Here is a 21,356-nt window from a genome sequence, read left to right on the forward strand (position 1 = left end):
GAAGTGTGGCTGTGAGATGGGACCCTCGTAATTGCTTATGTGTACCCACCAGAAACCACGCTAAGCCTGGAATTAACGGATGCCGTCAACGTCGCGCCCGGATGCAAGGGATTAAAGCAACAATCTTCGAACACAGTCCATAACCACTTCGAATTCGCATCCGCCCTACATTGATATCGATCGCGCAGTGCCGGCCGCACATCCCATCGATACCATGGCGGACACAGGACCAGAATTAGATCATGAGGACTCCATCTCCTCCCAAGACCCCCATAACAAGAAGACCAAGAAGATAAAGAACAGGAGACCAGCAAGTGCGTCTACGGATCCTCCGGCGATGAAATAATCGAAGATATAGGACTGCGCTAACCCAGGACAACAGATACTGCCTTCAGACAACAACGACTAAAGGCATGGCAGTAAGTCGAAGACCCTTATACGCCTCGACGACCCCTCGAGCTGATACGAGACCATAGGCCAATTCTCACACCGAAAACCGTACTACCTCTCTTCTTTGCCATTGGCATAATCTTTGCACCCATTGGCGGCGCGTTGTTGTACGCCAGCGCACAGGTATGCCCAGTTGACATCTTTCAGAGGGTTTATTGTCGCAAGATAAACTGACAAGATTCGATATAGGTCCAGGAGATCACCCTTGACTATACACACTGCTTCGACCAGGCGCCAAACACAACGAAGATTAATGAAGAAATGCCCAAGGGGCTGGCGACCTGGCATTTCCACGACATGGAGAACACCGCCCCGAAAGCGCTTTGGGCTAAGCAGACAATCTCTTACACCTTTCCGAATGGAGCCGTACTCGACAATGTCACGCAGTGCTCTCTCATCTTTGATATCCCCGCGCCGATGAATCCTCCGGTCCTCTTCTACTACCGTCTCACAGACTTCTACCAAAACCATCGACGTTACGTCAAGTCGTTCCAGTCGGATCAGTTGAAAGGGGACGCCGTTGACGCCGCCACCATCGAAGGGTCGCTCTGCGACCCCCTGCGTCTCGACCCACGCGGTCGTCCTTACTACCCCTGCGGGCTGATTGCCAACTCCATGTTCAACGATACATATACCTCACCTCTTCTCCAGAATGTACAAGACGGAAGCGGTGCGTCTAAAGTGTACCAGATGAAGAATAACAGTGGAATTGCTTGGGACAGTGACAAGAAGCTATATGGGAAGACGAAATACAAGTTAGACCAAATCGCAGTCCCACCGAACTGGGTGTTGAGATACGGAAACAGCTCGGACTATACGGACGCACATCCCCCACCAGATCTAGAGAACGATCAGGCATTTCAGGTGTGGATGCGCACGGCGGGTCTCCCGACATTCAGCAAGCTAGCCCAGAGAAATGACGATGACGTTATGACTACCGGACGATACCAGGTGGATATCAACCATTTCTTCCCAGCTGATATTTATGGCGGCACCAAAGCGATCATCATCTCCACGCGCACGGTTATTGGAGGCCGCAACCCCTACCTTGGTATCGCCTTTGTCGTTGTTGGCGGACTGTGCATCCTCCTGGGTGCCATTTTCACGGCCACTCATCTCATTAAGCCAAGGTACATCTCCATAACTCCTCTTATACGTGAGTCCAGATACTAATTGCAAGTAGAAAACTCGGCGACCACACATACCTCTCGTGGAACAACGACCAGCCCAGCACTGCGACGACGACAGGCCGTGAGGGCGGGCGTGAAGGGGCTTAAGTGGGTGGGTTAGTGCCAATTGTACATTATGATCATGATTCATCCTTTTCCTCATCGTTCGGCGCGGTTGGTCTGTTTCTGGGTTTTGGGTTTCGACAACATACGTGTTGGGGGATGAGATTACTTCCTAGTTGTTAAAATTAGTTATTCACTCGATGAGAATTTATAGATGCGCAAGACCATGTAGAAGGTGATCGATTGTTCATTTTCGCCCGTTATTATCCTATCTTACAAATTGCCTGTGCCGCTATGTGAGTCAAACGCCTTTCTCCGCCGACCATTCCGTAGCCCAGATAGATATCCGCCAATTTAGAATCAAGAGTAAACAGAGTCTTTTTGGTCCAGTGCCCGTGCTCAATGCTTCCTCTTCTTCTTCGGCGCATCATCCTCGCTGTGCCCGCCTTCTCTATCCTTCCTCTTCGCCTTCGCTTCCAGCTCATCCCAGTCATCGCCCTCTTCCTCATCACTTGCTTCGCTGCCATCTTCAGACGCCTCTGCACTGGCCTCTTCATCGAAGTCGCTATCATCCTCGGAGCTCTCCTCGCTGGCCGCAAGTTCAGAGTCAGACATCTCAAACGCAGACTCTTCAGATTCGTCATCCGCATCTTCCTCGTCCGATTCGGTGGCAAGGAAGGACCATCCACCGTCCGCAAAGAAGGCATGGGGATCTGCCGTCACGGTCTTCATGATGGTAGGCCAGTTCAAGTTGAGAGGGCCATCGCTGAAGGGGATGTTGACCGAATCGAGCCACTCCTTGACGTTTTCGAGTGACTCGACTGGGATTGTGTTGATGTGTGCTGGAGCCCGGTGGAAATCCTTGAAGACAAATACCATGTCGAAGTTCTTTAGGCCGAATTGGACACGTTCGAGATGCGCAATCTCAATATCATCCAGAGTAATGACCATAAAGGGCGGCTCAGTGAGCTGCACCAAACAGTCCGTAGACGGCTGGCAGAAAACGTTGGACCTGTATGGCACACCGTTGAATCCGAGCTCACGGAAGGGGATATCAACGTCGACATTTTCACTCTTCCCGGCATCAGCGATCTTCTGAGCGAAAAGCTGGAACTGGCGGTCAAGCTCAGCACGGCGGCGGCGCTCCTCTTGCTCGGCCTCGAATTCCTCCTCATCGCCATACCTGTACTTGCGCTTTCGGTTTCCAGTCTCATCGAATTGAATATCTGTAGCTTCACGGTAGAATTGAACATCCTTGGTCTTCTTCTTCCCAATGAGAATGGGGTCCTTGAGATGAACATGAATGATCACGATCAGTTCATGCTGGCAAGGCTGGAAGAAGAGATGCTTGACGTTGCTAAAAAGGATATCCACACGATGGGCGGGGTTGAGTGGCGACTGATAACGGAGACCGTTTTGATGAATCTCTACCTTTCCCGGCACGCGCTTTCCGTCCATTACTGGACGGATGAACACGTTGTCCATGACATTTGGTCGGCGATCTATTTCATGTTAGCATTGGCTCGCTGGACTGGGACCGATTTGACTTACTCCTGATCTCAACGAGTTTATCCTGCTCCACTACATCCTCCATCTCTTTCTTCTCCTGTTCACGCTTTGCTGCGTCTCGCTTCATGTTGCCAATTTGATTGGCAATATCTTGTAGGCGATCTCCATCGTGCGAGCGGAACGTGAGACTGCGAACAAAATGCGCCGAGGCATCCTCAAACGGTTGATCATCCTTCCTACCAACACCTTGGCCAGGCGAAAGGAAGTTCACTCGGAGGTATGAGAAGTCTCCCTCGTCGCTTTTGCTAGCGTTCTTGATCGTCTGGATGTGGAATGGCACAGGCCTTCCCATAATGGGGAGAACGACGGTTGAGTTCTTCTGATCCATGACTATTGCGAGATCGCGAACCTTTGGCGGGAACTGGTTGTCGCGCTTGTATGATTCAAAGCGCTTGAACTTCTTCACAGCAACGCCATTCTTGCTGTCAGTCGCCTCGGCATATCTTGCAAGGCCTTCTTCTTGCTTCTTTTGTGCCAGCTCTTTTTGATGCTCACGTCTTCGCGCCTCGGCGCCCTCATCTGCCTGTGTTGTTCGCTCGGCGCGAAGTTTGCTCTTGACAATGTTTGTGGTTGCCACAGCGCCAACCTTGGAGTCTTTCTTCTCCTTGGGTTTTGGTGCCGGCTCTGCTTCCTCGTCGTCTTTGAAGAAGAATGAAGTGGCGTCTAGATCTGACGGAGCATCGCCAGTGAAAACGACTGCGTCTGACGCTGCCACTCGGACAGTGTCCGAGAGAACCAAGGAGTAAACCTTGCTCTTCTTGTCCTGGGGAGACGGGTTTTCGATGTCGTTGAAGCCAGTGGTTACGCAGAGCGTCATGCCATCTTTCAGCGTACGGGTGCTCTTTCCATTGAGAAGTAGAGTCGAGTCCTTAGTCTCAATTCCAATACCCGCGCCCACGTTCCTGAGAAAGTTCTTCTCCAGCTCAGGTTTCTTCGCCCTGACTAACGACATCGCCTTGCTGTAAATCTCCTTGACCACTGCGCCATCGCGAGTTTCCTTGAGAACCAATGCATGGACGGCAAGGAGCAACTTGTAGTTGCTCTCCTGGGACTTATTTGGGTCCACAAGGTATGTGCGTGCAATCATGGAGCAGTAAGTTTTGTATCTAAGCCCAACAGTCGCAAGGATGACTCCAGCATGGAGATTCTCGTCGTCAGTCTGCGCTGACATCTTCAAGTCGAACTTTCCACCACTCTGGATAATCGGCCCATGTGTCCAATCAAGTTGTCCTGGCTCGAAGTCCGTTGGCATCTTCTGGTTGTTGGGCAATTGGACGGTGGTCCAGAACTTCGTATCGTCGATCTTGTTGTCAATCTTCGTCGCCAAGGTACTGTGCTTCACCTTCTTGTCCTCGTCCAGGATATTCGACATCTCTTCGACAAAGTATGGGTTCATCAAAGCAATGCAAGCCTTGGAAGCGTTTCTCATGGCGCGTAACTCGTTCTCGTCCTTGACTGCGAGGGCAGCCGCGGATATTGCAGGCGCCACATCCACCTCCTCCACATCCTTTGAAATATCGCCGTAGACCTTTTTCCATTCATCGATAAAGGGTCCGTTGGAGGTGTCCTTGGTAAGAACGCCGATTTTTTTCTGTGGTCGAATCGTCAGCAGCTGCATATTTGCCACAGTATCAGATTGAACTTACACCAGCAGATTTGATCACATCTGTGATCTTCTGGAAAAGCTTCTCGTTTTGGTCGGCATCCTTGCCTCGCACGAGGACCTCCAGGGGGATCTTGCCACCCTTCAAAGGCTCCAAATGCTTGGCTGGTACGTGTCAGCTTTGATGATCTCAAGGCAAATGTATGAATTGGAAGCTCACCTTTCTTTGCCGTCGTAACAACGTAGAGGGTGTCCACAGTGAAAAGGAACAGGGTTGCTGGGAACTCATATCCCAAAAGCCAGAACTAGATCGGTCAGCAAAGTTCTCGTCCAACAACGGTATTCTGATCGCTTACATGAATTGCGTTGTTTTTCTGAAATTGTGCGCTCTCCTCAGTCTTGCCCATGAGGATGAGCACACTCGAAGCACCGCCGAATACAGTGTCGCCAGAACGCTTGTCGGCCTTCCATGCTGAGAGGAAGTGGCCGAGTCGCTCCTGGAACAGCTGGCTGTCAATCTTAATCTCTGCCATGATGATGTCGAGCTTCAGCAGTGGCAGAGGAAGAAGTTGAAGATTAGTTAAAGAAAGTCGCGCGGTGGTGAGGCAGCTGTAAAGTGGTTTCGCGACGACGTGATGCGCTAAACCACGTTGGGGCGTGAGATTGAATGAGATCACGTGCACTTCACTTGGCCACATGCAGCCTGCATTTTAGCGTTTTAGCGGGGAGGAAGTTGAATTTGGAAGGAACATTTCTAAATTCTGGCGCTGTTTTTTTAGGTGGAGCGATAAGAGTCCGCAACAACTGCGAACTCCTCACCACCACGACTACTTTGGAGAGAATTCACTCTTGCCAGTGAACGAACGATGGCTCAAGGAGAGATCAAGTCGAAGCTGGGTTCGGCAAAGGGCAAAAAGCCAGGCGTCGACGCAAAGAAGGGTAAGCGCACAATTGCGCCCAAGCGGAAAGACCTCGTCAAGAATGCACGAATGATCAAGGTATGCGACGTGGTATCTCTACGGTGGTTTTCATAAACTAACTGGCGTAGAAACACTCGGGTGGTCTTACGGCCATGACTGAGAGAACGTTGGGCTCAAAGGCCGGACATTTGGAGCTCTTGAAGGGCGGGAAGAAGAACAAGGACATGAAGGCAGACGTGCCCAAGGGAGGGTCGAAGAAGTTTGGCTGAGCAGCTTTTCGGATTTGGTGTGCGCCATATCTGTGGCCATATCCCAATCACCGTCAGAATGGTATCACAGATAAGCCCCAAGAGAGAGGTCAAGAAGACTTGGTGATGAGAAAGCACAAGGCCCTGATAAACCGAGGCATCAAACCATCCGAAAGACTACAGAGCAACGGGGCTGTTACCGCCGAGAACCTATGCATAACGCCCACTGCGAGAGAATTGCAACCGAATCGAACAAAAAGTCGGGTCTACACAGCTCTCAGTCAGCTCGAGGGATTCGGTCCCGGGGTTCTCTGGTGCAAAATATAGTAGTTCGCATCCACATGGTGACGGAATTGGTCTCCATAATAGCCTACAATTTGATCTATAATCCTTCAATGCACACTATCCCAAGCGTTACAGGTTGCAAGCCGATGTGAATATGAGTATGAATATGTTATGTATTGGTGCTACTACTCTACGCGAACCGCGAAAACTGCGCTTGTTCCTGCCGTCGTTTTCGTAATCGTATTCTTAAACCCGAATTTAAATCCCCACGGCCCCATCCTCTCCTATGAATGTACTGCAAATATCCACATAGGAGAGCGAATTGCTACCGCCATGGTACTGTCTGGCTACATAACCCATAGTCTTCGATATATGCTGTGCACAAATATCTTGTCATAATCTTGGCTGTGGGCGTAAACGAAGCAAATCTGCCAATTAAATTGTCGACTCTTGGCTCGGATCCATTGTTTACGCGCTTGTCTCCCAGCACAAGGGGGCTGCACAAGTCGTGTCCACTTCCCCTACTTTTTTGTACATGTCAAGAACCCCCCTCCCTGAGGCTGTTTTGGCGACTCGTGGCTTTACTTAAGAAGCTTCATCACTCCTGCAGAGATGTCGTCTGGACGTTATTCACTACGGGCTACGCCTAAGTAAGTCCTCTGCGAGTGTTCACAATTCCACTGACACTTACTGACCACCGAGCAGAAAGACGAGCCACCCGGACTTCGTAGAGACTCCTGCTGCGCGTAGATCCAATCGCCGCAAGTCCCAATTCCCCGAGGACGAGGGCGAAGACTCTGCGTCTGCCACCGAAAGCACAAAACGCGAGAGCCTCGAGCCACGACGAACAACCCGAGGGAGCAGCATGGCGCGATCGGATTCTGGAGAGGTGTCGCCCGCCTTGCCCAATGGCAATGGCAACGCCAATGGCAATGGGCAGGTTACGAACCGTCGTGCTAAGGCTACGAATGGTTCTGCGACGAACGGCTCTGCGACGAATGGCTCCGCATCGAAAAGCATTGCCGACGCGTCGGAAAAGATTATGGCAGTCGAAGGGTGGCAACCAGGGTTGGACCCCAAGATTGACTATAGCGGCCATATGGAATTCGGGGGTTCGGTTGGCGTCACCGCCATGATGATTGGATTCCCGACCCTGATGTACTACATGTGGATTGGGGCAACATATTACGATGGAAAGTTCCCCACACCTGAGCCTGGCGAGAGCTTTGTCGATTTCGCAAAGCACATGGGCAATTTGGTGTACGAAGGCGCGTTTCCGTCGCTGAAGGCCTGGACCATGTACTGGGTGTTCTTCGTCGCAGAGGGAGCTTGCTACTGCTTGCTTCCAGGTGTTTACGGTTACGGCAAGCCTCTACCTCACGCTGGCGGAAAGCAGTTGAAATATTACTGCTCAGCAGTGGCTTCGCTCTACACCACAGCCATTGTTATGGCTGGCCTCCACTTCTCTGGTATCTTCCCACTTTACACTATTCTTGACGAGTTCGGACCACTCATGTCGGTGGGAATCTTGACCGGATTTCTCGTCTCGATTGTTGCCTATGTCTCGGCACTGCTCCGCGGCGCCCAGCACAGGATGACGGGTTACCCCCTCTACGACTTCTTCATGGGTGCTGAGCTCAACCCCAGAATGTTTGGGATTCTCGACTTCAAGATGTTCTTCGAGGTCAGGATCCCCTGGTACTTCCTCCTGCTCCTGTCATCTGCTACTGCCGCAAGGCAGTACGAGAACTACGGCTATGTCTCCGGCGAGGTGTGCTTCCTTATCATGGCCCACTACCTGTACGCAAATGCATGCTCCAAGGGCGAGGAGCTGATCATCAGCACCTGGGACATGTACTTCGAGAAGTGGGGCTTCATGCTCATCTTCTGGAACTTGGCAGGCGTGCCCATGACTTACTGTCACTGCATCCTGTACCTTGCAAACCACCACCCTGACACCTACCGCTGGAACCGATACGCGCTTGGTGCCCTGTTCGTCACATACCTCTTCGTCTACTGGGTTTGGGACACGACCAACAGCCAAAAGAACCGTTTCCGTGCCGAGGAGACTGGAAAGCAGGTCATCCGCAAGGCATTCCCACAGCTCCCATGGCAGGCGGTCAAGAACCCAAGGGTGATCAGGACAAAGGATGGCCACAGCATCCTGGCTGACGGCTGGTATGGCAAGGCACGCAAGATCCACTACACCTGCGACTTGTTCTTTGCTCTATCGTGGGGCTTGATCACTGGCTTCAGCAGCCCGTTCCCGTGGTTTTACCCGGTCTTCTTCGCAGGCATGATATCGCACCGAGCATTGAGAGATATTCAGAAGTGCAGAGCAAAGTATGGGGATGCGTGGTTGGAGTATGAGAAACTTGTTCCCTATCTTTTCATTCCGGTAAGCAATGTTCACTTTGTCCCCCAATGCAGTTCTGATTCTAACTTGTTGCAGTATGTCATTTAAACTATTCTGGCCTCGCTGGCTGTATTATTATTGCCTTCTACGGGGAGATAAATACAAGTTTAATGGGGTGATAATAGTTGATTAGTTGTACATATAATGCTGTGCCTGTAGAAGTAGCACAGGTAAATATAATTACATTAAAACATAATAATGCAGAGAAACGAAGTATAACTGCTGTCCAAGAATTCTCTCAGTCGGTCAGTTTATATGAATTTTGTGATGGACAAATGAATATCTCCATATTATTTGATTTAATAAGTATTATGGAACCAAACACCTTATTGCTTCTCGTGAAAACATATAATAAAGTTCAACCGATAAGCCACATCAAGAAGAAAACAACTCATACTGCCAATAAATGTGTTATAATTGCCTTTCTTAAGTAGAGATGCTATTTCCATATCCCTTTTCCCGTTGAAGAAACTATTGATCCACAAAATGCCTGCGCCACAGTTCGAGTTTGGTGAGCCACAGTTTGTCCTGTCCTCCTGTCCTGGACCCTTGAAAGGTACGGGGTGACTTTGCTCATTTCTGTCACCGTGATAGGCAACTCGATTCCCCTCCTTGTTCTCATGGCCCATGGCCTCTGCGTGCATGAATTCTAGTTTAGAATAATATTAAAATCCTGACATTAATCATTCACGGGACGCGACTAAATTAGAGTAACGCGCACGTCGCTGCCATCAACAAAAACAAAACCTCAAAACCATTGCTTGACGTCGCCCTGAGTTAGTTTGCAAACAGAAATCGTTAGTCGCGTCTTCTTCGGACTGTTTATCTGATGAGCACAGGCATTAGAGATTCCATCAGTGGGGCAAACACCTGACATTTATCCCAATACCGCCGTGGCTATCTGATCGCCCCTGTGACGACGACGACGTCGCGCTGAACCACAGTATTCTGGTGAAGGGCCATATCAGATGATTCTGCGATACACTTGTCACATATCGATTCCAAAGCTCCAGTATACATAGAGCTCGGGTGTTCCTGGTGACGTCAAATCCGGAGAGCCGCAACGGCCACATAGCAACCGGCCTACTGCGTGAAGAACCTCACGATGGCGCCTGCTGGAGGCGGAGGTGGAGGTGGGAATATCAAAGTCGTGGTTCGAGTGAGGCCCTTTAATGGACGAGGTAAGTTTTCATGCTTTCCAAGCTATTATAACTCGTTGGGATGTGGCTGCAGATTCAACAGTCAGATTGGCATGGACGTTCCTGGACTGACTTTCACCGCGCATAGAAATCGACAGGAACGCACGATGTATCGTGCAGATGAAAGGGAACCAGACGATCCTTGTTCAACCTGACGCTGACGACAAACGTGGGGGTGGGAAAGGGGCTAAAGATGCGAACCAGAAGACGTTTGCCTTCGATAAATCATACTGGTCATTCGACAAGTCGGACTCGAACTACGCGGGACAGGATAACCTTCACGATGATCTTGGTCGGCCACTACTCGACAATGCTTTCCAGGGCTACAACAATTGTATTTTCGCCTATGGGCAGACTGGATCCGGAAAGTCATACTCCATGATGGGATATGGGAAGGAAGCTGGAGTGATACCCAAGATTTGCGCCGACATGTTTGAGCGGATAGACGTTGTGCAGAAGAACGATCCGAATGTGAAATGCACAGTCGAAGTCTCGTACCTCGAAATCTACAATGAACGGGTCCGCGACCTGCTCAACCCGTCCACGAAAGGAAACCTCAAGGTCCGCGAGCATCCATCGACTGGACCGTACGTGGAGGATTTGGCAAAGCTCGTCGTGTCTAGCTTCAGCGAAATCGAGAATCTCATGGACGAGGGTAATAAGGCCAGAACCGTCGCTGCGACAAACATGAACGAGACGAGTAGTCGAAGTCACGCCGTTTTCACGCTGACCCTCACCCAAAAACGACATGACGTTGAGATGAAGATGTCGACCGAAAAGGCAGCCAAGATCAGCTTGGTAGATCTTGCTGGCTCCGAGCGCGCAAACTCCACGGGAGCAACAGGCGCGAGGCTGAAGGAAGGTGCGGAGATCAACAGGTCCCTTTCCACGCTGGGAAGAGTTATTTCCGCGCTCGCAGATTTGTCCAGCGGCAAAAAGAAGAAGGGCCCTGCGTCCTCTCAAGTTCCGTACAGAGACAGTGTCTTGACATGGCTGTTGAAGGATTCGCTGGGAGGAAACAGCATGACGGCCATGATTGCTGCGATCAGCCCGGCAGATATCAATTTCGACGAGACTCTCAGTACGCTGAGATATGCCGATAGCGCCAAGAGGATCAAGAACCACGCGGTTGTGAACGAGGATGCGAATGCCAGGATGATCCGAGAACTGAGGGAGGAGCTTGCAACATTAAGAGGCAAGCTTGTTGGTGGAGGATCGAGTGGGCCCAGTGAAGACCAGTACGCCGAGGGAACTCCGTTGGAAAAACAGATCGTCAGCATCACACAGCCAGATGGTACTATAAAGAGAGTTTCAAAGGCGGAGATTACTGAACAACTGAGCCAGAGCGAGAAGCTCTACTCGGACCTCAACCAGACTTGGGAAGAGAAGCTGCAGAAAACGGAGGAGATCCACAAAGAGAGAGAAGCTGCGCTCGAAGAATTGGGAATCAGCATCGAGAAAGGATTTGTTGGGCTGCATACACCAAAGAAGATGCCTCATATTGTCAATCTCTCGGATGACCCTCTACTCACAGAGTGCCTCATTTATAATCTCAAGCCGGGAACGACCACCGTAGGAAACGTGGCGACGAATGCTCCAACGACTTCTGAAATTCGATTGAATGGAAGCCGAATCATGCATGAGCATTGCGCGTTCGAGAATGTCGACGGAATTGTCACAATCGTGCCGAGAGAGGGCGCGGCAGTCATGGTGAACGGAAAGCGAATCACCGAGCCACAAAGGCTGAGAAGTGGCTATCGAATTATTCTTGGCGACTTTCATATTTTCCGATTCAATCATCCCATGGAGGCGCGAGCGGAGAGGGCAGAGCGAACAGAGAAGAGCTTGCTGAGACACTCTGTAACGGTCAGCCAGCTTCAGGGCATTGAGAACTTCTCGCCGTCTCCGAGTCCAAGACCCGAACACCATCGGAATTATAGTAAGGCCGACTCGGACTTTGATTGGGATAGCAGCAGGCCTGATTCTCCTATGCCGACGAGGGGCCGCGATTCTGACTGGTCGTTTGCGCGGAGGGAGGCTGCTGGAGCTATACTTGGGCCCGACCAGAAAATCGCAGGCTTGACGGATGAGGAGCTTAATGTTCTGTTTGAGGATGTGCAGCGTGCTCGCGCAGAGCGCCAGAACCGCGATGCCGACGACGACCTGGAGTCGACAACATCGTACCCAATCAGGGAAAAGTACCTGTCCAATGGCACCATTGATAACTTCTCTCTCGACACTGCCATAACCATGCCGTCCACTCCGAGGCAGGGTGAGGTGGAAGACAAACTACAAGTTCTGCGTGAGGAAATGCAAGGTCAGCTTGAAAAGCAAAAGACAGACTACCAAGAACAGTTGAAGGCTGCCCAGGCTGATAATGTCGAGGTCGAGGAGATAAAGAAGGAGAAGGAAAGGATGGAAGAAAGCCTCAGGGAGGTTAAGGAGGAGATGATGAAGCAGCTTGTAGTTCAGAGACAAGAGTTTGAACAACGCATCCAAGAACTGTCGCCGGCATTGCCAGAGGCGGATACGTTTGATGATCTGAACGCGGAAGAGATTGAGATTGCTCGGAAGGCAACAGAGCACTGGCGGAAGCGACGATATGTCCGGATGGCTGAATGCATTCTTCAATCTGCCGCGATTCTGAAAGAGGCGCAGGCGCTGAGCCAGGAGATGGACGAGAGCGTCGTCTTTCAGTTTGTGATTCTGGATACTGGCCATGCTTTGTGCTCATCGTACGACATGGTTCTCATCGGAATCCCCGGGGAAGGTGATGATTCTGCCCTTGAGGACGCAGAAAGGCCATGCGTGGCGGTGAGAGTTCTCGATTATAAATCGGGCGTCGCCCACCACTGGAGTTTGGAGAAGCTGAAGGAGAGAGTCAAGGTCATGCGACAACTCCACCAATATATGGACAGGCCGGAGTATATGAAGCATTTCAAACTCGAAAACCCGTTCGTCGAGACCTGCATGCCCCGATACACACTCGTCGGCGACGTTAGCGTTCCGTTGGCAGCTGTCTTTGAAAGCCGCGTCCAGGACTTTACCCTCGATGTCAGGTCGCCTTATACGTCAGACTCCATTGGTCTGGTCAAGCTTTCCCTTGAACCCTCGTCAGCCAGGGCCCCTACGAATACTTTAAAATTCAACGTCGTCATGCATGAACTGATTGGATTCCCAGAAGACGAGGGCACAGAAGTACATGCTCAGTTGTTCATCCCTGGAATATCCGAAGAGGGAGGCGCCACCACCACCGCGATGATTAGCGGCTTCGAAGAGGGGTCGGTCAGGTTTGACAGTGTTCACAGCATGAGCATTCCTCTGTTCGGCCCCAAGACTATATCTTTGAGCGTTTCTATATTCGCAAAGGTATCATCAATGCATCTTGACAAGCTACTCAGCTGGGATGATCTCCGAGACCACGTCTCAACCCAGCAGAAACAACGAACGGCTCGAATTGCTGAAAGCCATTTTTATGCAGAAGAAAAACACGACGTCTTTGCTCGGGTTCAATTGCTCGAATTATCGGAAAATGGCGACTATCTCCCGGTCGAGGTCTTACAGGCCAATGATATGGACAAAGGGACGTTTCAACTACACCAAGGGCTGCAGCGACGCATCGTTGTGAATTTGACACACAGCTGTGGGTCATCTCTACCATGGAAAGACAGCTCCAGACTTCGCATTGGTGGCATCCAATTACTCGACCATCTTGGAAAGGTTGTTGATATGAACTCGTCGACGCCAGAGATTGAATTGAAACTTGTCATGGATCCAATTATGAGGGCGAATTCCAACGGAAGCATGAGCGTTGCTCTGGTCGGGCAATGGGACTCAAGCTTGCACAACTCACTGCTCCTTGACCGAATGACGGCCGACAAGTACAAGGTGCAGATGAAGATTCTTTGGGATGTGACGTCTGACAGCCTTGGGGAGCCGATGACATTCTCGTTGAACGTCGCCTCACAAGTTTTATCGCGCTCATACGTCCGCAACCAGTCCATGTTTGCTGCCTTGTGGCAGAGCGCTCGCATTGTCCATTCGACATCTGCCATTTTCTCGATATGCATACGGCCTATGCCGGTTAAGAAGGTTGGAGATCTGTGGCGGATGAACACACAGCACGACTATGTCAAGGGCGAAGAGAACCTCACTGGCTGGACACCAAGAGGAGTATCGCTTGTCCACGACTTCATCAACTCTAGAAGACGGAGAGAGCGCTCAGCTGAGATCGAGGCAGCAAAGGCGTTTTATAGCGCCGAGGAGTTGAAGGTTGAGAAGAAGGCCGACGAGGAAGAGGAAGCCCCGCCGAACGAGGAGCTCATTCGCAAGGTTTTGAATCTCTGGACGATCTCGACTGGTCCGATTGAGAACTTATTGCGAAACGCAAACATCGAACCTCCGACCGATGGACCTGCTGAACCGGGTCCTGACAACGCCGTCCGTTTGACAGCGAGCGTGGCTCTAATTCAGAGATCGGCTCAGCTCCTCAAAGGAGGATACCTACTCGTGCCATCGCTTGACAGCAGCAAATGGGTACGACGCTTTGTGGAACTGCGACGGCCATATCTCCACATCCACTCCATACCCGAGGGAGAGGAAATCGGAATCGTGAACTTGCGGAACAGTCGCGTAGACCACCAGCCGCAAATCGCGAAGCTTCTGCGCCAGGACGGCAAGGGGAGGGACAGGAAGGAGACGGTATTCGCGATCTACGGCACCGACAACACATGGCTCTTCGCCGCGCGGAGCGAACGCGAGAAGGTCGACTGGATTTTCAAGATCGATCAGGCGTACTTTGGCAGCGGTAATGGGAGCGCCGACGAGGATGTCGACGCGGAATCGTGAATTTGCCTACGACGATAATGAGGGACGCATTAGATGGTTTGATTCGAGACGAGAAGCATGATACCCGATCTACTTAGAAGTAGTATATGTAGATATGATGTATAGTTAGGTTATTATTAAATACTTTGTTTTGTTAATTAATTAATTAGAATAAGAGTATATCGCATTCCCTCGGTGTTACTCCTCTTACTTTACCTATAACGTACATGCATAGCAAATGATACAACATATCACGACCATGCCACAAGAATTATAATAAAGCTATTATAGCGCTTAATTTTAAAGACTTCTATAAAAGATTGATGTTTTAATTATCATATGTAATTCGTGGGTTATTATGGCGTTCTCGGCTTAAATCTTACGTGGCTCTTACTTATGGGCGTTTATTGTAGCTCCCCTTTTAGAAAGGGGCAGAGTTCAGTCTGAATACGACGCGTTGTGACACACTACTCATACTCATTACATTAGTAGGTAGAACTGGATCTCTTTTCTTTACTTTTCCTATTTAAATATAGTCTAGTAAAGTTACTCTACACATCTCCTTATGTTAACCTTGAGGTATTTCTTTATAATTTACTAGATAAAAATACGAGCTCTTAAATAGCTCCTCCTATTTAGATAGCATTACCAATGACCTAGAGTGTTATGTTAGCTAGTTGCTGCATTAAGAAACCAGGCAAAATATAAAACCTACATGAATTATGTCGTTACTAGCGTGACTCTCCTCCGATATCTTCCCAAATTCCCCCGACTCGCCCATGTCCTCAACATGCACATGCTGAAGCTTAATGCTATTGTCGGTTATGATGTCAAGGTCCCTCACCTGTCTGAACCCTGTTGTGTCGGTATAGTGCGGGCTGTGAGATGCAGCTGTGATATGAGTTGTTGGATGTCGGGGGCGAAGTGTAAACAGAGTGGGTACGTTAGCAACAATGGCGGCAGCAAACATCTCGACTGTTCCCAATGTCGTACGATTGGCTTCATGAGTACGGGAATGGTTGTAGTTTCTGTCATAATTTATGGGGAGGCGAACGAAGCCAATGGCGAGGAGCGTGAAGCCAATGGAGAACAAGCCCACGAGTGAAAGGCGTCTAGAGGGATTAATATGCGAGACAGAAGTGATGAATGGGGACCCAGTAGGCGTACTGTTTTAGAGGCCTCTTCATCCTGAAGAGGTAAGGCATAGGAAGACCGATGAGCATTGCATCAGTGACCATATTAAGTGAAACAAATACAATTAATTGAATGGCACCTGCAGCGCACTGTCCTAGTGCCCAAGTTAACATTCTCTCCATGCGTCCACGAAGCCTATCCATACCTGGATCTGGCACCACTTGCCAATATAAATGAAACGGCGTACATTCCACGAACGTCCATATTTGCACTACCACATAACTGACGGCTAGGAAACCCCAGTAGAAGTTTATTATGAGGCGAGGCCATATGAGGCACCCTAACATCCGCTGATATAGGATCAAGACAACGGACTTTTGGATCCAAAAACTAGCAAAGACAAGGTTAACATGACGAGCATAAGAAGCGGATACCGACAGGACTTGCTATGTGCTATGGAAAACCCTGTCGCAGAGGGTCACTTTGCTTCCAATCTCCCGCTGGTAGATTTCGGTGGCATCGAACAGCTTCGAAGCTCGATAGGCAGAAGTTAAATTGTTGTTTCCCCATAGCACAATGACGGTGGCGAAACTGCAGCGAGCAGCTAAGCAAGCTATAGCTCCCATGGTGAGGTAGTCGCTAATGTCAAACCGCTGCCCTCTCACTTTTCGCATCGCAAGTCGAGTTACCATGATGAGAGCGCTCGCGAAACCAAGCACACCTAGGATTATCATGCTCTTCTTTTTTTCGTAGTCCATTGCGATACGTACGCACCTGCAGGTATGCAGGGCGGGTTATGCCATGCCACAAGGCCAGACGCTAAAAAGTGCATAAGGGCACAATGGAAGGAGAGCAGAGAGGGAGGAGGATGAGAAGAGAGAAGGATAAGAAAGAAGGGGGTTGAAGGGTATAAAGGTGGGTCCATGCAATCCATTTTCAGAGAGTCGTAGTTGGTATATGTCCAACCACACGAAATCGTTGCGACCAAACTTTCGCTCCGCTTGAGCGGAGCGAAAAGTTGGTTACGACAATAATTGCGCAGAGAGAGAAGGCGGTGCAGAGGGGTCGATGCTTAGCTAGGCTACATTTGCGCCACATGGCGTTTTTAATATCAGAGACCCAGGCATCTACGACGGTCATTGCCACCAGATGCTACGAAGTGGTTCGAAGTGGCTGCGGAGGCATTCGCAGGGAAGTTTGATTACTGAAGTAATGGTGTCTTCTAACAAAGATGCTGGTGGTAGCTTCTTAGTTCATCCGCCGCGGAGAAATCTAATTAGGGATTACCGTACTATATGACAGTGGTTGATTTAGAAGAGCATGGTCACGCCTCCGAGAATTTCCGCTAAAGCCAACAGTGTCCATTCCTTCCTTGCCACTAACTTGGATGTGTTCATGGTTCATTCGCGGAGAAGTCGGAGAAGTCCAACAGTGGCGGATATTCACTAACCAGATTGTTTGCGGGACGAACGACAATCCGTCAAATGTCAAATAGGGCCGATCTAGCGTGGTGCGGGGAACAGCCTTCATCCATTGAAAGATCTCTCAGCGGCAACTACCGCACAGTGAGGGAAAGATAGAGTACAGTACTGTAGATAAATACCCCGCATGGCAACACGGCCTACGTCACGCTAAATCCCTAGAAACAAGCCCCTAGGTAGCCACTAGCGAACGCCTCAGTAGCGTGTCTGCCAGTCAATTTGCCTCTACCTCCACCTCTACCACGACCCGCTCCCCCCGCAGCATACAACAACCAACCATTATGAAGCTCCTCCACGCTCTTACTCAGCACTAGACATGCAGAACAGTTTAGGGCCAATTTCGAACCTTCTAGGCTGGTTCCTTACATGAAGTAGGAATAAAAGACGCAGATCGGCACTGATGCCTGCAAACGCGTCTCCATAGGATCATGTTCGGCAATTATTCGTGTTGCAGAGTACAGAAAACTACGATTTCTTCAGCCTTAACAGGTGGACAGAAAGGAGTCTTAACAACTAATTAATACGCGGCCTAATATCACGTTATTTATAAGCAGAATGTTGTTTACAGTCGCTCAATGTCATACATCAGCCATGGCTAGGGACGAGGAAACGATTAGAAGGTTGTTCAGATGAGATGGGATCAAGATCGACCCGTGTTGGCGCCTCAACATCGCTGGCGGCATCTGCTTAGGCTTAGCTCGTCATGCAGCCCCACACCAACATGTACCATACGCGGCACTAGTGATCTACGACAATGGAAAGCTTTAGCAGTAGAAGAAGCCTTGCACTAATGTGAGTAAAGCTTATGTCGGTGGCGCGACGTACAAACGCAAACCCTAGTCAAAAAGCATTTGAGAGCGGAAGATAACGGGTTCAGGGTCCTAGTAGAATATCGGGACTTAGTGTAACGAGACTCTCCTGAACACCTGAGCGTGTGCAGCTCCCCCTAACACGGAGCGAAACCCAACTCTAGCGTTAAGGAGAAGAAATGGGATCCTGAATCTCTATTCTAGACGCGTAATTGGTTCTAAATCGTGGATTATGGTGCGACAATTCTCGGAACATATCAAAGCATTAGTCTTGACATGGACTGATGCTGGGGACAACCTTCTGTTGGTGCCGACTCTACCTCTACGCTCCGCATGGCATCATTGCAAACTCGAGACTTAGGTCAACCCCGCATTCTCCACAATCGTCGTGTAGAGTAACGGCCTCGAAAAGATAAGTAGTCGCGATTTCCCTTCTGTAAACTTCTTCTTTGCAAGGCATTCAATCTTCTTAGTTGCTCCTTCGGAAGCATCATTACTGTGAGCGAACGCTCTTGCAAGACACGTGCAATCATCACTAAAGGCGATGTACGTGACCCATCTCCCTCCATCCTCCAGTCCTCTTCGCCAACAGGCAAAGGGCCCACCTCAATCTTTTGGCTGCAACCCTTCTAACAAGTGCTAATAGATCTCAGTTGATACGAAGTTTGAGAAGATAAAAATCAATCATGGCAGACAACCCCAATATAGGCGATGGCGGGATCCACGAATCTCATAGCCCGACTGAGATGACGGCCGGGGAGTATATACACACCCGCTTTACGACGCTCGTCCCCCCCATGAACAGGGTCCCCAATCCATTCCGGCTTCTGGGAATGGTGAGCGGAAAGCAGTGGCTTTTCTTCTTAGTCGGATTCACCGCATGGGTATGGTTCTTGTCCATAATGATATTTTTGAACCCGCGATTTCTAATGTCCCGCCGCAGACTTGGGATTCCTTCGACTACTTTACTGTCAGTATGACGATTCCCGATCTTGCCAAAACATTTGGCAAGAACACTACGGACATCTCCTGGGGCCTCACAGTTACGTTGATGTTCCGATCTGTGGGTTCTACTATCTTTGGTATTGCTGCAGATCGATATGGTCGCAAATGGCCGTTTGTTGTTAATAACATCCTCTTTATCGTGCTTGAACTTGCCACCGGGTTTTGCCAGACCTACAAACAATTCCTTGCCTGCAGATCACTGTATGGGATCGCAATGGGTGGTCTATATGGAAACGCAGCAGCAACAGCTCTAGAAGACTGTCCAGAGGAAGTCCGCGGTATATTATCTGGTATGCTGCAACAAGGCTGGGCGTTTGGATACCTTCTCGCCGCAGCCTTTGCTAGAGGTCTGGTTAACACCACGAGCCACGGATGGCGTCCACTCTACTGGTTTGGTGCCTGCCCTCCAGTTCTAATCATCATTTTCCGACTTTGCCTACCGGAGACCGATGCATACAGAGAACGTGAGATGGTACGAAAGGAGCGTGGTAACATTGGAGGGACGTTCATTGCCGAAGGGAAAGTTGCCTTAAAGAAACATTGGTTGATATTGATATACTTGGTGCTTCTCATGGCTGGCATGAACTTTATGGTAAGAATATTCCCAGAAGTAAGATTTGGATATTATTAACGGTTTGTCAAGTCCCACGGCTCCCAAGATCTCTATACGGTCCTGCTAAAAAACCAATATGGGTTCAGCGCCGACGCCGTCACGATAATACAAGTAGTTGCAAATCTAGGGGCAATGGCTGGCGGGACTGTCGTCGGATACTGCTCTCAGATTTTTGGACGAAGATTCTCAATCATTGTCATCAGCATAATTGGAGGCGCTCTTCTCTATCCTTACACCTTTACGTCGAGCAAGGCAGTTATCGCTGCTGCCTTCTTCGAACAATTCTGTGTACAAGGTGCCTGGGGAGTTATTCCAATCCATCTAATGGAACTTTCACCTGGCTCTTTCCGTACCTTCGTCGTGGGGACATCGTACCAGCTGGGCAACCTCGCGTCGTCTGCCTCAGCTACTATCGAATCTACTATCGGGTCTCGCTTCCCACTCCCTTCAGTAGAGGGTAAAGCTAGATACGAATATGGTCTCGTTATGTGCATTTTTATGGGCTGCGTCTACGCTTATGTTATTGTGCTGACATACATCGGTCCTGAGTACCTAGGGAGGAGCTTTGAGGTCAGAGACGATTCGGATCTCTCTGAGGCTACTGGCGCGAGCACTATTGAAGCTGCACTGGCCAAGATGCATCACAGAGACGAAATCGAAGAGGCCGTTACTGTCGGCGATACGGAGGATGCTGATGCCAACGAGAAAAGAGCTATCAGTGCTACGCACATAGCTTAGTAATAGGCCCCTACAAATGGGCACAGTCACGGGGCATCCCTCTTGAGCAGCCAGAGCTTGAACCGTGGACTTCAGAGGCGTCGCGATAAACTAGGGGCAGATGCCGCTACGATGCAGAGTTGTAGCCGCATTGTGCGTGGACATTCCATCGAGTAAGGAATTGCAGAATTAGAGAATTTGGCGATGACAGATTAATCCTTGGTTTTGGCGATTATTTCGTACCTGCGATAGTTTTAGCAACTTCACAATCTAAACCCATACTTCTAACCCCGTTTTTTCTTACTATAAAGGACTGTGATACGTTCCAATCGACATCATCGTTATGTTGACCAACTCTACTTCTGATATCGTGCCATATTGCCGCAGGACTTTGCGAGCCTTCTACTAGACGTCTCTTAGTTCTGTTGTGGGATATTTGAACAGCCGATGCTACAGCTACAGTTTGGTTATCTGCGACTTGCGCACCTTTACTTATTCCCCGCTTTAATGTGTGGGGTATACAATATGTGGGGTATACAATATGTGGGGTATACAATATGTGGGGTATACAATATGTGGGGTATACAATATGTGGGGTATACACGAAAATACGCAGGTCAAAGAGGATGCTGCGCATGGCAAATAGTTAATATCGAGTTGTCTCTGGAGGCTGTTAGATATAGGCTGAAGTGGCTCTAAACGGAGAGGGGAGACATACATTGAGCCTTGTAAAAATTTCGCTTTCTACAGCAATCCCCAGCCGCCAAACAGCGATGAGGGCCCTGTGAAAACGATAAAGGGCCTGTATTATTCAGCAGTCATACTTCGTGGGGAAAATGTAGATACAG

The 21,356-nt window shown here is 49.7% G+C and overlaps 7 protein-coding genes across 7 annotated transcripts; 5 read left to right on the top strand and 2 right to left on the bottom strand.

Moving 5' to 3' along the window:
- Positions 1 to 83: 83 nt before the first annotated feature.
- VE01_05737 (uncharacterized protein) lies at positions 84 to 1,922 on the top strand. Its single transcript, XM_018275197.2, has 5 exons — positions 84 to 314; positions 383 to 419; positions 477 to 573; positions 640 to 1,580; positions 1,634 to 1,922. Exons 1-5 carry the CDS (start codon positions 215 to 217, stop codon positions 1,725 to 1,727), a joined length of 1,269 nt encoding a protein of 422 aa, XP_018129980.1. The 5' UTR covers positions 84 to 214; the 3' UTR covers positions 1,728 to 1,922.
- SPT16 (global regulator of transcription) lies at positions 1,921 to 5,454 on the bottom strand. The gene is made up of 5 exons (XM_018275198.2): positions 5,211 to 5,454; positions 5,075 to 5,159; positions 4,898 to 5,019; positions 3,234 to 4,842; positions 1,921 to 3,184 (listed from the first exon to the last, which is right to left on the bottom strand). Exons 1-5 carry the CDS (start codon positions 5,385 to 5,387, stop codon positions 2,082 to 2,084), a joined length of 3,096 nt encoding a protein of 1,031 aa, XP_018130077.1. The 5' UTR covers positions 5,388 to 5,454; the 3' UTR covers positions 1,921 to 2,081.
- A 154-nt stretch (positions 5,455 to 5,608) lies between these two features.
- On the top strand, positions 5,609 to 6,434 carry VE01_05739 (uncharacterized protein). Its single transcript, XM_018275199.2, has 2 exons — positions 5,609 to 5,852; positions 5,903 to 6,434. The coding sequence occupies exons 1-2, from the start codon at positions 5,721 to 5,723 to the stop codon at positions 6,041 to 6,043; spliced, it is 273 nt and encodes a 90-aa protein (XP_018130078.1). The 5' UTR covers positions 5,609 to 5,720; the 3' UTR covers positions 6,044 to 6,434.
- A 169-nt stretch (positions 6,435 to 6,603) lies between these two features.
- On the top strand, positions 6,604 to 8,937 carry ERG4_1 (C-24(28) sterol reductase). The gene is made up of 3 exons (XM_018275200.2): positions 6,604 to 6,957; positions 7,013 to 8,705; positions 8,760 to 8,937. Exons 1-3 carry the CDS (start codon positions 6,920 to 6,922, stop codon positions 8,769 to 8,771), a joined length of 1,743 nt encoding a protein of 580 aa, XP_018130045.1. The 5' UTR covers positions 6,604 to 6,919; the 3' UTR covers positions 8,772 to 8,937.
- Positions 8,938 to 9,398: 461 nt separating this feature from the next.
- On the top strand, positions 9,399 to 14,870 carry KLP8 (kinesin-like protein Klp8). Its single transcript, XM_018275201.2, has 2 exons — positions 9,399 to 9,904; positions 10,011 to 14,870. The coding sequence occupies exons 1-2, from the start codon at positions 9,829 to 9,831 to the stop codon at positions 14,768 to 14,770; spliced, it is 4,836 nt and encodes a 1,611-aa protein (XP_018130044.1). The 5' UTR covers positions 9,399 to 9,828; the 3' UTR covers positions 14,771 to 14,870.
- A 371-nt stretch (positions 14,871 to 15,241) lies between these two features.
- On the bottom strand, positions 15,242 to 17,426 carry VE01_05742 (uncharacterized protein). Its single transcript, XM_059463730.1, has 6 exons — positions 17,176 to 17,426; positions 16,331 to 17,117; positions 16,089 to 16,273; positions 15,917 to 16,037; positions 15,465 to 15,861; positions 15,242 to 15,405 (listed from the first exon to the last, which is right to left on the bottom strand). Exons 2-6 carry the CDS (start codon positions 16,639 to 16,641, stop codon positions 15,385 to 15,387), a joined length of 1,035 nt encoding a protein of 344 aa, XP_059319674.1. The 5' UTR covers positions 16,642 to 17,117; positions 17,176 to 17,426; the 3' UTR covers positions 15,242 to 15,384.
- A 361-nt stretch (positions 17,427 to 17,787) lies between these two features.
- Positions 17,788 to 20,873, top strand: VE01_05743 (uncharacterized protein). Its single transcript, XM_018275203.2, has 5 exons — positions 17,788 to 18,156; positions 18,242 to 18,719; positions 18,820 to 19,057; positions 19,117 to 19,770; positions 19,822 to 20,873. The coding sequence occupies exons 3-5, from the start codon at positions 18,860 to 18,862 to the stop codon at positions 20,527 to 20,529; spliced, it is 1,560 nt and encodes a 519-aa protein (XP_018130046.1). The 5' UTR covers positions 17,788 to 18,156; positions 18,242 to 18,719; positions 18,820 to 18,859; the 3' UTR covers positions 20,530 to 20,873.
- Positions 20,874 to 21,356: the final 483 nt, after the last annotated feature.

The sequence above is a fragment of the Pseudogymnoascus verrucosus genome (assembly GCF_001662655.1).
Source record: "Pseudogymnoascus verrucosus strain UAMH 10579 unplaced genomic scaffold scaffold_24, whole genome shotgun sequence".
Lineage (NCBI taxonomy): Eukaryota > Fungi > Ascomycota > Leotiomycetes > Thelebolales > Thelebolaceae > Pseudogymnoascus > Pseudogymnoascus verrucosus.